General features: G+C 42.6%; 1 protein-coding gene across 1 annotated transcript in view; it reads left to right on the top strand.

Moving 5' to 3' along the window:
• Positions 1-3124: 3124 nt before the first annotated feature.
• The window catches only part of EIF3A (eukaryotic translation initiation factor 3 subunit A), a 46625-nt gene continuing 33486 nt past the window's right edge, over positions 3125-16263 (top strand). The window contains exons 1-6 of the mRNA XM_016919462.4: positions 3125-4144; positions 10868-11058; positions 11228-11364; positions 11752-11915; positions 13691-13890; positions 15122-15330. Coding sequence (XP_016774951.4) covers positions 4096-4144; positions 10868-11058; positions 11228-11364; positions 11752-11915; positions 13691-13890; positions 15122-15330 — 950 coding nt within the window. The 5' untranslated portion in view covers positions 3125-4095. The remainder of the gene's footprint in view (positions 4145-10867; positions 11059-11227; positions 11365-11751; positions 11916-13690; positions 13891-15121; positions 15331-16263) is intronic.

Genomic DNA, 16263 nt, shown 5'->3' with positions numbered 1-16263 from the left:
TCCACTCAAGTCAGAAAAAAACCCTAAAACATCATATTAATGATCCAGTCATACGTAATACAAAAGTAAGTTGATTAGTTAGAAAAAACCCTGAGCCTGATTACTTCCTCTTACCATTTCCCAAAGTGGTTTCTATCATCTTCAGGTTGCCTGTTTTCTACTAAGTAAGCATTAATCGACAACAAATAATTACCCTTTTCTCCTGGCCCAGATTAAATCCTATCTTGTCGCTCGTTGTGTATTCATTTATTTTCACCAGTAAATCATTAACTCCTGGAAAGCAGGCATCTTGATCTTTTTATCTTCCGCATCCAATGGCTGTTAGCTGGTACTGAATATTTGTTGGTAGATTTTTTTTTTAATTTATTTTTTTGAGACAGCGTCTCGCTCCGTGGCCCAGGCTGGAGTGCAGTGGCTCCATCTCGGCTCACTGCAACCTCCACCTCCTGGGTTCAAGCAATTCTCCTGCCTCAGCCTCCTGAGTAGCTGGGACTACAGGTGAGCACCACCACGCCTGGCTAGTTTTTTTTTTTTTGTTTTTCATTTTTGCATTTTTAGTAGAGACAGAGTTTCACCAGGTTGACCAGGGTGGTCTCGAATTCCAGAACTCAGGCAATCCACCTGGCTTGGCCTCCCAAAGTGCTGGGATTACAGGCGGGAGCCACTGCGCCTGGCCACCTTGGTTGAATAGGTAAATTTATCCTGGAAATTGATGTTACACCTTTATTCATTCCCAAAATGCCACTAGACTGTACATAATTTTATTTAAATACACATATATGATCATTTGTTATATTACTAAATGCTTTATATACTTTAAATAATTTGAAAGGCAAAAGGATCAATATGTAGGGATATTGGATTTCATTTTATCTCCCAAGTTTCTTTTTTTTTTTTTTTTTTTTTTTTATATACAGAGTCTCGCTCTGTCGCCCAGGCTGCAGTGCAGTGGTGTGGTATCGGCTCACTGCAACCTCCACCTCTCGGGTTCAAGTGATTCTCCTGCCTCAGCCTCCCAAGTAGCTGGGACTACAGGGGCCTGCCACCACAATCAGCTAATTTTTGTATTTTCAGTAGAGACAGGGTTTCACCATATTGGCCAGGCTGGTCTCAAACTCCTGACCTTGTGATCCGCCTGTCTTGGCCTCCCAAAGTGCTGGGGTTACAGGCGTGAGCCACTGCGCCCCACCTATCTCCCAAGTTTCTAGTGTTTGTGTTGTTGTAGGCATACCAAATAATGAGTAATAACGAATGAGGCCATTTTACTATTTTTTTTTTTTGAGATGGAGTCTCGCTCTGTTGCCCAGGCTGGAGTGCAGTGGCACAATCTTGGCTCATGCAACCTCCACCTCCAGGGTTCAAGTGATTCTCCTGCCTTGGCCTCCCAAGGAGCTGGGATTATGGGCACGTGCCACCATGCCCAGCTAATTTTTGTATTTTTAGTTTCACCATGTTGGCCAAGCTGGTCTCGAACTCCTGACTTTGTGATTCGCCCGCCTCGGCTTCCCAAAGTGTTGGGATTACAGGCGTGAGCCATCATGCCGGCCCATTTTACTATTTTCTTTGAGAAATGATAACGTAAAGTTATGAATGTCAGCAAGCTTTTTTTCTGATTTTTTAGGTCAACTTTATTTTGTTTGCATCTCTCTATGGGCTGCTAAATAGTTCTCTGTCTACATCTCGTAAAAGAAGTATGTGCTTATATGTTTCACTCTTTAATTTTGACTTAATTATTAGATACACAAACAAGTCTCTTGATCCTGCCCATAAAACAGTTCCTATAGCTTCTCAGTACTTGTTTTTATATCAACCCTGCCCGGCTCTTATTTTTTTGTTGAGTAAGCTCAGACACATAGAATGGTCTAAGCGTTCTGGAGGATGAGCTCTCTGAAATTAATTTTAAAATAAACTTCTTTAGAATTTGTGATTTTTTGGGTCCATGTCTATACTTCCCAAATCTTCTTTCTTTATAGTGATCAATTTAGATAAATAGAAAAACCTCTCCTGTAGTAGAACAGTTCATGTTGAAAAATAAAAAAAACAAAAACAAAACCATCTTTGTGGAGGCAGAAGTAATGAGGGGGAAATGCTTTTTGTGTGTATATCCTGTGGTTTTCTCATTCTTTTTTTTTTTCTTTTTTTGAGACGGAGTCTCCCTCTGTCGCCCAGGCTGGAGTGGCCTGATCTTGGCTCACTGCAACTTTTGCCTCCCGGGTTCAAGCGGTTCTCCTGTCTCAGCCTCCCGAGTAGCTGGGATTACAGGCGCCCACCACAGCGCCCGGCTAATTTTTTTTTTTTTTTTGAGACGTAGTCTCGCCCTGTCACCCAGGCTGGAGCGCAGTGGCACGATCTAGGCTCACTGCAACCTCTGCCTCCCGGGTTCAAGCGATTCTCCTGTCTCAGCCTCCCGAGTAGCTGGGATTACAGGCGCTCGCCACCACGTCCAGCTAATTTTTTGTAACTTTAGTAGAGACGGGGGGGGGGGGTTTCACCACTTTGGTCAGGATGGTCTCGAACTCCTGACCTCGTGATCCGCCCGCCTCGGCCTCTCAAAGCGCCTGGATTACAGGCGTGAGCCACCACGCCAGGCCTAAGTTTTGTATTTTTAGTAGAGACTGGGTTTCGCCATGTTGGCCAAGCTGGTCTCTAACTCCTGACCTCAGGTGATCCACCCGCCCCAGGCACCCAAAGCGCTGGGATTACAGGCGCGACCCACCATGCCCGGCCGATTTCCTCATTCATTAATTCACGTATTTCGTCTATTAAATGTGTAATACATTGACAATAATCTATTTCACTGCTGCCTTCTAAATTTTCCTTCTGGGCTGGGCGCGGTGGCTCACGCCTGTAATCCCAGCACTTTGGGAGGCCGAGGAGGGCGGATCACGAGGTCAGGAGATCGAGACCACGGCGAAACCCCGTCTCTACTAAAAATACAAAACATTAGCTGGGCGCAGTGGCGGGCGCCTGTAGTCCCAGCTACTCGGGAGGCTGAGGCAGGAGAATGGCGTGAACCCAGAAGGCGGAGCTTGCGGTGAGCCGAGATCGTGCCACTGCACTCCAGCCTGGGCGACAAAGCGAGACTCCGTCTCAAAAAAAAAATTTTTTTTCTTCCTTCTGAGCTCACCTTTATTTCGTACCAAGGGCTTGAGAATTAGATTCGGTTCAAATGGTTTTCAAATTCTAGGTAAAGTACTTCGTCTGCGAACATTAAAATTGTTAAGCAACAATAAAAGGGCCTCTCAGATTGATTTTTTTCACTAACACTAATTTTTCTTAATTTGTTTGTGACGTGCGCTGTATGTAAAAAGTGACGACACTCCTTTCCGTGTGTTTTCAAACACCAAGCAAGTCTGCTGTGCTCCAGGGCGTTTCGCCCTTTGCCAGGTCTCTCTGTCCCCATTCGCTCCCTCTGAGAGCCTCCATTTCTCAAGGCAATCCCTGTGACACAAACTTTTTACTTTACCAAGATATAAAAGAACCTTGCTTGTTTATTTTAGGCGTCACTCTTCCCCATGATTGTCTCTCACGGTTGAGCGGCGCTGACCTGATGACACCTGCTCACTGCGTTTTCTTTAAACTCAGCATTTTCACGTAGCCAAGACAGGCGATTCCCAGGCTGGATGGGACCTTACTGTAACTGCACGACTCCGCACAAGTTGTTTTGAAAACCAATCTGCAGACGTTTGCTTGTTCTCCAGACAGAAACTGACCCCACACTCACCCTTCCCACCCTAATTCTCGCTCGAAGATTGAAGAGCCTGTGAACTGTCTCCCTAACGCTATCCCGGACAGGCCCAAGACGGGAACTGGATCTTGCGCGCCTAGGACTCCGGCGCCGCCACGTCTGTCGGCGTGCGTGACGCCAGCGCGCTTGCGCGCACGGAGACCCGCCCCCTACATCCGGGGCCTGGGCGGCAGCCGGGCCGCCGCGGGGAGGTCACGTGGCTCCTTCCTTTCCGTCTCTGGCCGGCTGGGCGCGGGCGACTGCTGGCGAGGCGCGTGGGACCTTACGCTGGTTCCCCTTCGTCTCCTCTCCCGGCCCGGGCCACTAGAGAGTTCGCTGACGCCGGGTGAGCTGAGCCTGCCGCCAAGATGCCGGCCTATTTTCAGAGGCCGGAAAATGCCCTCAAACGCGCCAACGGTGAGTAGCTGATCGGGGCGCGCCGGGCTGGGGCGGCCCGAGGCCTCCGAGGTCGAGAGCGCGGGCCTGCTTCCCACTGCTCCGCCGCCCGGCCCGCGCGGGGAGAGGAGACCGATGCGGCCTTCCCGCCGCTGTCCCAGCCGGTGGTTGGGCATGGGTTTCCTTCTCACTCTATCGACTGGGGTCTGGGAGGCGCGGAGCCCGGAACCGTCGCCCCAGGGGCCCTTCCTTCCCCCTGCCGCCTCCGGGTGCGTCGCGGGGACCGCAGCCCGGGAGACAGTCCCTACCCGGACTGGAGCTCCCTCCTTGCTGCCTGCGTCCGCTGGCTCTCCAGGTCCCTGGGGCTTTGGTCTGCTTAGGGCCCGCGTCCCCGGCCGCCATCTGGGAGTACCGGGGAGTAAGAAACATGGCTCCCTCCCGGGGACAATGCACGCGAGAGCCTCGGCTCCACCTCCTGCCCGGGCCGGGAGCCCTACGGACCCACCCCCGGCCTTCCCGCAGCCACCCCCGCTCTCCAAGCCGCGCTCAGTGCTTTGCTGGGTCGGGGTCCACTTACCCTTTACCCAGCTGCTTTATATCCACTTAGGGGCCTCTGACCCATTTAACCTGATTCCTGTTGTTTTGTTTTGTTTTTGTTTTTTCCTTTTTCCTGGCATTGATTAGAAGCAGTCCGAAAGCCTGTTTCGAATCACTGGAAGTTGGAATAGAGTTAATGTAAAGGGACTTCAGGTCGCCTCTTAAAGATAAGGAAACAGGCCTAGAGAGAGGTTTCCCCAAGGTCACTCCGGGAGTTGTTGAGCCAAGAGACTTAAAACCAACGTCTCTTGACATCCAGATCAGTCCTTTTTTCTCTTTTTTTCTGCCACAGTGCTGCTGTCTGCGATTTCTATTTCTATATGTGTACTTCAGCCATTGGCGCTTGAGGGAAAAACTTGTGTGCCCCGATCTCTCCAAGGCATTTATTACATTGGCGTTCTGGGGATGCACATGTTCTTGGCTAGGCTCTGGGCTTAAGAAACTTTGTGTAGGGTTTTTTTTTTTTTTTTTTTTCCCTCTAACCGAACAATTTTTCTAATCGTTAGGGCATGGATGGCTCTTATTTTCATCCTTCCTTCACCGAAATAGAAGTTTCGGGTTTTACCCATGTTGTAGATGAATATACCTTGTGAGTTACAGTTTCATGTTTGGAGAGCTTATTTTGTTAGCTTCTTTGAAAATTCATCTTATGAAAACGGCAGTTTGAGTCAGCACATAAACTGATAATTTGGCAGAACCAGGGATATGTTGGTCATATACTTTTTAAAGTAAAAGTAACACTTTTTGTCGGGGAGGGAACTGGTCTGTGGAATAGGATAATTCCACATTGTGTGGAATGGAGTAATTGTTTTAAAAATCTATTCAAACTACAACATAGATGTGAGCACTAATTCATTCTAATGATAACCAGTGATCTAATGGTTAGAACAGACAAGCAGTTTTAGGATGTTTATTAATACATCGGAAAGAAGAGATTGAAATGGAACTTTGTCACTATAAACCAAACTGTAGCAAAGTTATGACTTTTCGTCGTTTCGAAAGTTAGAATTTGTAGTATACAAAATGATTTGCATGAAATTACTACTCTGCATGGCTGTTGTCGATGTTTTACAGTCATTTGCATGCTTTGCCCAACAGGTATTTTTTTTTCCCGTGCTAGTAGGCCAAAGCATTATAATGGCCTACATATTATATATTTGGTGTGTTCGGGCCTTGTTTCCTTTATCGCTTCTCTTTTTGGAACCTTCATGAGAACTTCATATAGAAAAGATATGTAATGTGCATCAAACATTTTTTTCCTGTTTCTAAATTGACACAGGCTTGATTCATGAAGGGCAGGTTAAGGAAAGGATCTGAAATTAAAGTAGGCAAGATGAGGGACACTGGGGGGGAAACTTGAGTTTTGTTTGTGTAGCTTTTTAAAAAAGACTGTGGGGACGCCTTGCTTGCAGCCCTTTGAAGCTGTTGGATGGGGATGCATGCGTTCCCTTCAGAGTAGAAACTCATACCTTTGGATCGTGAGGGATCCCTTCTCAAAGTGAGCAGATCGTGGATGGTCCAGGGCACTGCTTCCAAAACATAAGTGAAGGATCAAAGGGCATTCCCCTAATTGGAAATAATCTCATTTTATCTAAATGTTTTACATGTAATATTTGTGATCCTAACAATATTTAGACCTAATTTATTGCATTGTCTTAATAAAATGTAAATAAATTTAAGTAGAATAGTCGTTCAGGTCACCCTAAGCATATATATGAGCAATTTTTGGGGGAAAAATTATAGTAGTCATTCAGGAAGGTGAGAACTTGGACCAGCAGTTACAGGCAAGAATTTCGTATCCTGTAATCATTTGGAGAAGGCCCCTTTTTCATATTATATTGTTAGTGGTGCCACACTAACTGCTGCTGACCTTATTATAGTTTATGTTCTACAACCAGTGCCTTTGAAAAATAAAGCTATTAAGGCCACAAATTGAGTAACATAGCATATCCATTTGGTCTGTTGCACAAATAAACTAGCAAACATCAAGGGCTGATGTAAACTTCTTTATACATACTTTCAGTAGTGAATTTGAAAGGTATGCTCCAAATGCTCACCCATCCAGTAAGGTTTATAATTCTAGATTTTAATTTTTATTTCTATAATATTAATCTGGAAGTCAATATTTAAGTATTGAAATAGAACCTTTAGTTTATCATAGTTCTTTCCAGTCTCAAAAGCTTCCCCCGGCCACTATTAAATAATTCAGAGGAGGCCGGGCGTGGTGGCTCATGCCTGTAATCCCAGCACTTTGGGAGGCCGAAGCGGGTGGATCACAAGGTCAGAAGATCAAGACCATCCTCACTAACACAGTGAAACCGTCTCTAGTAAAAATACAAAAATATTAGCCTGGTGTGGTGGCAGGCACCTGTAGTCCCAGCTACTCAGGAAGCTGAGGCAGGAGAATGGCGTGAACCCAGGAGGTGGAGCTTGCAGTGAGCTGAGATTGCGCCACTGCACTCCAGCCTGGGCGACAGAGCGAGACTCCTTCTCCAAAAAAAAAAAAAACAAAAAAAAAATTCAGAGGAACTAAATTCTTGTATATAAATTAGGACAAAGGCAGAAGACTCACTGTCATGGATTATGAAAAAATCTGTTCTCATTCCAACTATTTATTTATTTATTTGAGACAGAATCTCTCTCTGTTGGCCAGGCTGGAGTGCAGTGGTACTATCTCGGCCCACTGCAACCTCCGCCTCCCGGGCTCAAGCGATTCTCCTGCCTCAGCCTCCCAAGTAGCTGGGATTACAGGTGTGTCCCACCATGCCCAGCTAATTTTTTAATTTTTTTCAGTAGAGACGGGGTTTCACCATATTTCCCAGGCTGATCTTGAACCCTTGGCCTCAAGTGATCTGCTCGCCTTGGCCTCCCAAAGTGCTGGGATTACAGGCGTGAGCCACCGCGCCTGGCTAAGGAATCAACTTTTAATTGGCTGTTCAGGAAGTGAAAAGTGGTTTCAGTTCCATCTTTAAGCAAGCCCTTTTTAGATTAGGAGTTGGATACAATAGGTCATTTTAGTGCTGCTGCTGTGATTTTCTTAAAGTATAAATTCCATTAAACGCATTTACTCCCAAGTTTTTTGCTGATAAGAGACTTTTTGTTAGTTATGAAGAACGCCCAATGTACTGTTACATTTTCTTTCTTTTTTTTTTTTTGAGACAGAGTCTCTCCCTCTATTGCCCAGGCTGGAGTGCAGTGACGCAATCTTGGCTCACTGCAACCTCCGCCTCCTGGGTTCAAGTGATTCTAAAGTCTCAGCCTCCCGAGTATTTGGGATTACAGGCATGCACCACCATGCCTGGCTAATTTTTGTGTTTTTAGTGGAGACAAGGTTTCACCATGTTGCCCAGGCTGATCTGGAACTCCTGACTGCAAGTGATGCCTTGGCCTCCCAGAGGGCTAGGATTATAGGTGTGAGCCAAGGCGCCTGGCTGTACTGTTACATTTTAGAAAATAACCTTACATGCACTATATAGGAGAAGACCAGGAGAAGACTGCAAGTTTTTTCCCTCCCACCCCCACCCCTGACAACAAGGAAAGGCTTATTTCAACAAAGTATCTAGTTATATATTACATCTTTGTTTCATTTAGTAAGGTTTTTTTTTTGATAGTAAGATTGAGTCAGCGAAAGATGGACTTTTTCATGCAGTGGTGAAGGGTTTTGTCATTATTTGCATGTTAAAAATGTGATTTCATATAAGGTATTGTACAAAGATTTATTTCAGTATGTTTTGTGATTTATCCTGTAGCAAACTTTTTTTTTTTTTTTTTGGAGACTTGTTGCCCAGGCTGGAGTACATTGGCGCTATCTCGGCTCACCGCAACCTCCGCCTCCTGAATTCAAGTAATTGTCTTGCCTCAGCCTCCCAAGTAGCTAGGATTACGGGCGTGCATCACCATGGCCCAGCTAATTTTTTGTATTTTTAGTAGAGACGAGGTTTCACCGTGTTAGCCAGGATGGTCTTGATCTCCTGACCTCGTGATCCACCCACCTCCCAAAGTGCTGTGATTATGGCGTGAGCTACTGCGCCCGGCCATTACTCAGGTAGCTCTTAAAAGAAAAAGTATTGGCTGGGTGCGGTGGCTCACGCCTGTATCCCCAGCACTTTGGGAGGCCGAGGTGGGCAGATCACGAGGTCAGGAGATTGAGACCATCCTGGCTAACACGGTGAAACCCCGTCTCTACTAAAAAATACAAAAAAAAAAAAAAAAAAATTAGCCAGGCGTGGTGGTGAGCTCCGTAGTCCCAGCGACTCAGGAGGCTGAGGCAGGAGAATGACGTGAACCCGGGAGGCGGAGCGTGCAGTGAGCTGAGATTGCACCACTGCACTCCAGCCTGGGTGACAGAGCAAGACTCCGACCAAAAAAAAAAAAAAAAAAGTCTTTTTGCAAGGAAAATAAACTGATATTTTTAAAAAGGAGATATATATATATGTATATATATAGTGTTTTAAGCTCCCCCCCCCTTTTTTTTTTAGTGTAGTGTTTTAGTTCCCCCAAATTATTTTTTAAATGTTCATGGGGAAGTTTGTGTGTGTGTGAAATTTGCAATTAATAAATGTTAAGATGAATTTAACCAGTTGACTTAGGTTAAATAACCTCTTTCTCCCCCAGTCTATTAAGTGTACAAAAGAAAATAAAAGATGAGGAAATTTAAGATAAATTTTAACCTTGGTCAGAAATAATGTAATGGTAAAGGTATTGCTTTTGACTGTATTTCAAAACAAACTATGCATAAAACTTAAAATTGGAACTGGGTTTTGAAATGTTACCACATAGAATGCCTTCGGGCTCAGGGGATAATACATTCAAAAGAATATAAGTTGTCTGGGCATGGTGACCCATGCCTGTAATCCCAGCACTTTGGGAGGCCAAGGCGGGTGGATGACGAGGTCAGGAGTTTGAGACCAGCCTGGCCAAGATGGTGATACCCTGTCTGTACTAAACATACAAAAATTAGCCGGGCCCTATGGTGGGTGCCTGTAATCCCAGCTACTCAGGAGGCTGAGGCAGGAGAATCGGTTGCGGTGAGCTGAGATGACGCCAGTGTACTCCAGCCTGGGCGACACAGCGAGACTCCATGTCAAAAAAAAAAAAAAAGAAAAAAAAATAAGTTATTTTGCTTTGTATTCTATTTTTTTCCTTTTTTTTTTTTTTTTTTTTGAGTTGGAGTTTCGTTCTTGTTGCCTGGGCCGGAGTGCAGTGGCGCCATCTCAGCTGACCGCAACCTCTGCCTCCCAGGTTCATGTAATTCCCCTGCCTCAGCCTCCGCAGGCATGCACCACTACGCCCTGCTAATTTTGTATTTTTAGTAGAGACTTGGTTTCTCCATTTTGGTTAGGCTGGTCTTGAACTCCCAACCTCAAGTGATCTGCCCTCCTCGTCCTCCCAAAGTGTTGGGATTACAGGCATAAGCCACTGCTCCCGGCCCCATTTTTCTATTTTTTTATTTAAAAAAAAAAAGAATTTTTTAGAGCAGTTTGAGATTTCCAGAGTGTTGCAAAGAGAGTGCATAGTTTCATTGACACCACACCCACTTTCTCCCATGTTGATTTTTATTGGTAACAACTAATGAACCAATACTGACACATTATTTATTTTATTTTTTTTTTTTTGAGACACGGAATTTCGCTCTTGTCACCCAGGCTGGAGTGCAATGGTGCGATCTCGGCTCACTGCAACCTCCGCCTCCTGGGTTCAAGTGATTCTCCTGCCTCAGCCTCCTCAGTAGCTGGCACTACAGGCACATACCACCACGCCTGGCTAATTTTTGTATTTTTGGTAGGGATGGGTTTCACCGTATTGGCCAGGCTGGTCTCCAGCTCTAGACCTCAAGTGATTGGCCCACCTCGGCCTCTCAAATTGCTAGGATTACAGGCATGAGCCACTGCGCCCGGCCTGGAACTTTTAAATCACAGTGGAATACAGTGAAATTCAGTTTTACTTGTAGATCATATTTCAACACAGTACAGGTCTTTCTATTGTTTTACTTTTGATAATTATGGCATAGCTTTAGAAGTCAAAAATAAATGTAACTTGGTAAAAAGTTGGTAATGAGTTGGGGAATTGAAATAGCTGTTTAAAAAGGTAAAGTTTAGACTCTTGTATAGTGTACATAACTAATTTTAATTCTTCTGAATTTTTCAGAATTTCTTGAGGTTGGCAAAAAGCAGCCTGCTCTGGATGTTCTTTATGATGTTATGAAAAGTAAAAAACATAGAACATGGCAAAAGATACACGAACCAATTATGTTGAAATACTTGGAACTTTGCGTGGATCTTCGCAAGAGCCACTTGGCAAAGGAGGGGTTATACCAGTATAAGAACATTTGTCAACAGGTACAAACGGAACTGGGTTGTATATTTTTAACAAGTGTTTTTAGTAATCTGCAGAAGAACTTACCTTTCGAAGTGAATATATTGTATTTCTCTTAAAAATTTGCCTTTAAAACATCTTATGGTTTAATGGAAAAATAAGTTCTGAAGAGTTTTTGTATTTTTGGATTAGGTGAACATAAAATCTCTGGAGGATGTTGTTAGGGCATATTTGAAAATGGCAGAGGAAAAAACTGAAGCTGCTAAAGAAGAATCTCAGCAGATGGTCTTAGATATAGAGGATCTAGATAATATTCAAACTCCTGAGAGGTATGTGGGTTAGACCTCTAATAAATGCTTTGATAGTTAACTTGGTGTTTTCTTTTACATGGGTCTTCATTTCCTTTTGAAGTAGATGTTTATCAGAAAAAAATGCAAATCTTTGAAGTTTTAAATGCATAGTAACCAATTAATTTATGTAGGTAATAAAAATTCATAGAAGTGGAAAATGACAGCCTTAAGATAGAGGGGCAAATACCAATTTAAATGAACATAATGCAGATTGGGAATTCAGGGAGTAGATAGTGACACCTTTGCAGTGTGTACAAATTGTGGGAAGAATTTGCACTGTTTTCTGATGAACATTGTTTTGGTTTTTAATCACATGGCAAAGTAGGAAACTGTCTAAAATTGTTTTCAACATTTTTTTCTTTGTAGTGTTCTCCTAAGTGCTGTAAGTGGTGAAGACACTCAGGATCGTACTGACAGATTACTTTTAACTCCATGGGTTAAATTCCTGTGGGAGTCTTACAGGCAGTGTTTGGACCTTCTTAGAAACAATTCTAGAGTAGAGCGCCTGTACCATGATATTGCCCAGCAAGGTAAGATGAGAAGATCAAATCTGAGTGAAGTGATTTGAAATTGACTGAGGAGTAAATTTTCTGAAAAGTACTTAAAATGAACTAGTTTTTATCCTTACTGAAATGTTGGCATTCACATGAGTATTAAATGACTGCGGCCGGATGTGGTGGCTCACACCTGTAATCCCAGCACTTTGGGAGGTCAAGGTGGGTGGATCACTTGAGGTCAGGAGTTCAAGAGCGGCCTGGCCAACATGGTGAAGCCCCTTCTCTACTAAAAATACAAAAAATTTAGCCAGGCGTGGTGGTGTATGCCTGTAATCCCAACTATTTAGGAGGCTGAGGTGGCAGGATCGCTTGAACCCAGGAGGTGGAGGTTGCAGTGAGCCAGGATGGCACTGTTGCACTCCAGCCTTGGTAACAGCAAGACTCTGTCTCAAAACAAAACAAAACAAAACAAAACCAAAATGACTGAGTAAGGAATTTGTTTTACTCTTTAAAGGAGTTTTGTGTGAATTGTATTTTATTGATATCTGAAAGATTTTTTTTTCTTTTTACACAAACATCAGTAATAATGAAAGACATTTTAAAGTTATTTTGGAATTCTCTGTATAACTGAAAAAATAAACTTTTCCATTTTTTTTTTAGTAAACGAGTTCTCTACTTTTTTTTTTTTTAATTTATTTTTATTTTTTAAAAAAGAGCTGGGATCTTGCATTGTTGCTCAGGCTGGTCTCAGACTTCTGGACTCAAGTGATCCTCTTGCTTCGGCCTCCCAAAGTGCTGGGCTTACAGCTCTGCCCAGCCTGAATTTTCACTTTCTTTCTTTTTTTCTTTCTTTCTTTTTTTTTTTTTTTGAGACAGAGTCTTGCTCTGTGGCCCAGGCTGGAGTGCAGTGGCGCAATCTCGGCTCTCTACAAGCTCCGCCTCCCAGGTTCACGCCATTCTTCTGCCTCAGTCTTCCCAACAGCTGGGACTACAGGCGCACGCTGCCATGCTCGGCTAATTTTTTGTATTTTTAGTAGAGACGGGGTTTCACCGTGTTAGCCAGGATGGTCTCAATCTCCTGACCTTGTGATCCACCCACCTCGGCCTCCCAAAGTGCTGGGATTACAGGCGTGAGCCACCGTGCCCAGCCGAATTTTCACTTTCATACAAGTAAATTTGGACTTTTTGATAGCTGTTGATACAAATATTAACTTGAAGTTAAACTGCATCTCTGTTTTAGGCCTGTTAAAATGGACATAACTATTTTTAAGGGGAAAGGAAATCTAAAAAATAATCTAATAGTGCATATGTGACGGTAAAAAAATTAACGTGTCCATTTAAATGACAGAACAAGTAGTTCATCTGTCATCAGTTGAAATTAGGTTACTATAAGCCCTCAATTTGTATTATGTAGTTTTAATTAGTACAGAACCTTGTTTCTTACTATGTAAGTTAGATATCAAAGTTCATTATATTTCATACTAGATTTTTTTACTCCTAGGATTTAAAGTGGTGGGTCTTTGAAAGGTGACTCCTAGATCTAAATTCTAGTTTCCCATTTGTAAACTCTGCCAGCACCACATTTTAGTTGTAAGCAAGGACCAGTGATTATGTCTTTGATTTTGTTAGGGTTCACTCAAAAAGGTAGTCTGGATGAAATAAGTTGATTCTCATTGCATCACAAAGACTAATGATGAGTTTGGTGAATCCTGTTAAAACAACTGATCTTAATGTGTGAAATAAAACCTATTCAAATATTTAAGTAGATAGTGGAAGGTACCTAATATATTTTACAATTATGCTTATAGCTTTCAAATTCTGCCTCCAATACACGCGTAAGGCTGAATTCCGTAAACTGTGTGACAATTTGAGAATGCACTTATCGCAGATTCAGCGCCACCATAACCAAAGTACGGCAATCAATCTTAATAATCCAGAGAGCCAGTCCATGCATTTGGAAACCAGACTTGTTCAGCTGGACAGTGCTATCAGCATGGAATTGTGGCAGGTATGTTGGAGCTATTAGCTTTTCTTCCTAGAAATAATAGTCTGTGTTACTTTTCTCTCCCCTTAATGAATAGCTTCATCTTGGTATGCATTGGTTAATTTCAATAAGGTAAGGAATTAAAGTTGCCTAATGGACTGGGAAAAGTTCTGAACAAGAAATCTCACAATATTTTGTTTCTAGTTGCCTTCTATGAATTCTGGACCAAACCATATAATCTCTTTCAGACCCAGTTTCTTGACATATAAAACAATACATTGTCAGTGCTGCTCGAAGTGTGGTTTCATGACTGGTGTCATCTGTAAACTGTCTGGTCTGTGATGAAATAAGTATAGAGTAGAAAAGCATATGCAAAGTTTCTTAGTAGCAATTTTATTGTAAATTTTGTGTGTTTTTACTCTGATAAAAAGTGAGCTTTTTCTGTTTCATTTTTGTGGTAATTTTGTATTTTATATTCTTCGGTAAGAGGTCAGAAATTAAAAAAAAAAACCGAATCCTTTACTACTGATTGTTTGGAGAAGTGCTGCTGTAGATTATTCTAGTTTTCTTAGTGGTGCTTTAGCTGCCTGTCTTGCATTGGAGATCTTGATGGTGGTAGGAAGCTAGTCCTCTCCCTGGCCCTTTTTCTCTAAGAATCCTACAAAGACGTTCCATATAATTTTGTAGTCATGTGACCTTGAAGTCTTTTGTATATTTGACGGACAATATTTGATTGAAATTATAGAGGAAGAAACTAAAAATTGGGAGTCTTTGAGCCAAGTGAAAGTGATTTGATGTCTTGTTCTTGCCCATGTTTCCTTTTCTATAGGGACACCCATCTTAAAATACTACCTGTAGAAGATAAGTAAACATGCTCATTATAGAAAAAAATCCATAAGTTAAAAGAAGAGAAATATTCATCCATTATCTTATCACTCAGAAATAACCTGTTGTATATCCTTCTAGATTTTTTCTTTATATTGCCCGAAGTGATGGGATAATATGCAAATATTTTCTTGAGTCTGCTCTGTCTACTTCCCATTATTTCCTAAAGAACTTTAAAACTTTTAAGGAGTTAGTGTTTTTGTAATTATGGCAGTTTTCTAAAATAGATATACATGAGTAAAGAGAACCACACAAAGGTATTTTATTTGCTATTTTTATGTTTTCTGTGTTGTAGGTTTCATAGAAATTTGAATTAGATTTTTTTCGTGTTATAGAATGCAATGACTTTAATTTATACTCCTAATTTTAGGAAGCATTCAAAGCTGTGGAAGATATTCACGGGCTGTTCTCCTTGTCTAAAAAACCACCTAAACCTCAGTTGATGGCAAATTACTATAACAAAGTCTCAACTGTGTTTTGGAAATCTGGAAATGCTCTTTTTCATGCATCTACACTCCATCGTCTTTACCATCTCTCTAGAGAAATGAGAAAGAATCTCACACAAGATGAGATGCAAAGGTAAAAATGTTATACTTGGATAATGTTGAAATTCTGTAACAAATATCGTCTATTATATGACATGGTATATTTTAGGCCGTGGTTTCTCAGCCTCTGCACTACTGACATTTTGGGTTGGATAATTCTTAGTCATGGGGCTGTCTTGTGTACTGCAGGTGGTTTAGCAGTTTAGCAGCATCCCCAGCTTCTACCCATTAGATGCCAGTAGCAACCACCGCCAGTTGTGACTATTATAGACGTCTCAAGACATTGCCCTTCCTGAACAGTATTCTTGGACTTTAGTAGTTGGTCTTGAACTCCTCACCTCAGGTGATAAGTAACTCCACTAAAAGCCCAATTGAGAAATTTGAATATTAGGAAAAACACATTTAACGGATGAGCTTTCTATCCACATACAGGTGGAGTCTATTCTCAGAACAAATAGAAAATTAAGAAAAATACTTTTTTTTTCCTTTTCTTTTTTCTTTTTTTTTGCAAGACAGAGTCTTTTGTTGCCCAGGCTGGAGTGCAGTGGCACGATATTGGCTCACTGCATCCTCTGCCTGCTGGGTTCAAGCGATTCTCCTGGCTCAGTCTCTGGAGTAGCTGGGATTACAGGCACCCACCACCATGCCCGGCTAATTTTTGCATTTTTAGTAGAGACGGAGTTTTACCATATTGGCCAGGCTGGTCTCCACTCCTGACCTCATGATCCACCTGCCTCTGCCTCCCAAAGTGCTGGGATTACAGGAGTGAGCCGCCGCGCCCGACTTTTATTTTATTTTATTTTATTTTTTCTTGAGACAGAGCCTTCACTCTTATCGCCCAGGCTGGAGTGCAATGATGCGATCTCACTCCGCCTCCTGGGTTCAAACAATTCTCCTGCCTCAGCTTCCTGAGTAGCTGGGATTACAGGTGTGCACCACCATGCCTGGCTAATTTTTTGTATTTTTG

This window comes from Pan troglodytes, chromosome 8 (genome assembly GCF_028858775.2).
Source record: "Pan troglodytes isolate AG18354 chromosome 8, NHGRI_mPanTro3-v2.0_pri, whole genome shotgun sequence".
Lineage (NCBI taxonomy): Eukaryota > Metazoa > Chordata > Mammalia > Primates > Hominidae > Pan > Pan troglodytes.
This window is presented reverse-complemented; position numbering and strand designations above follow the sequence as displayed.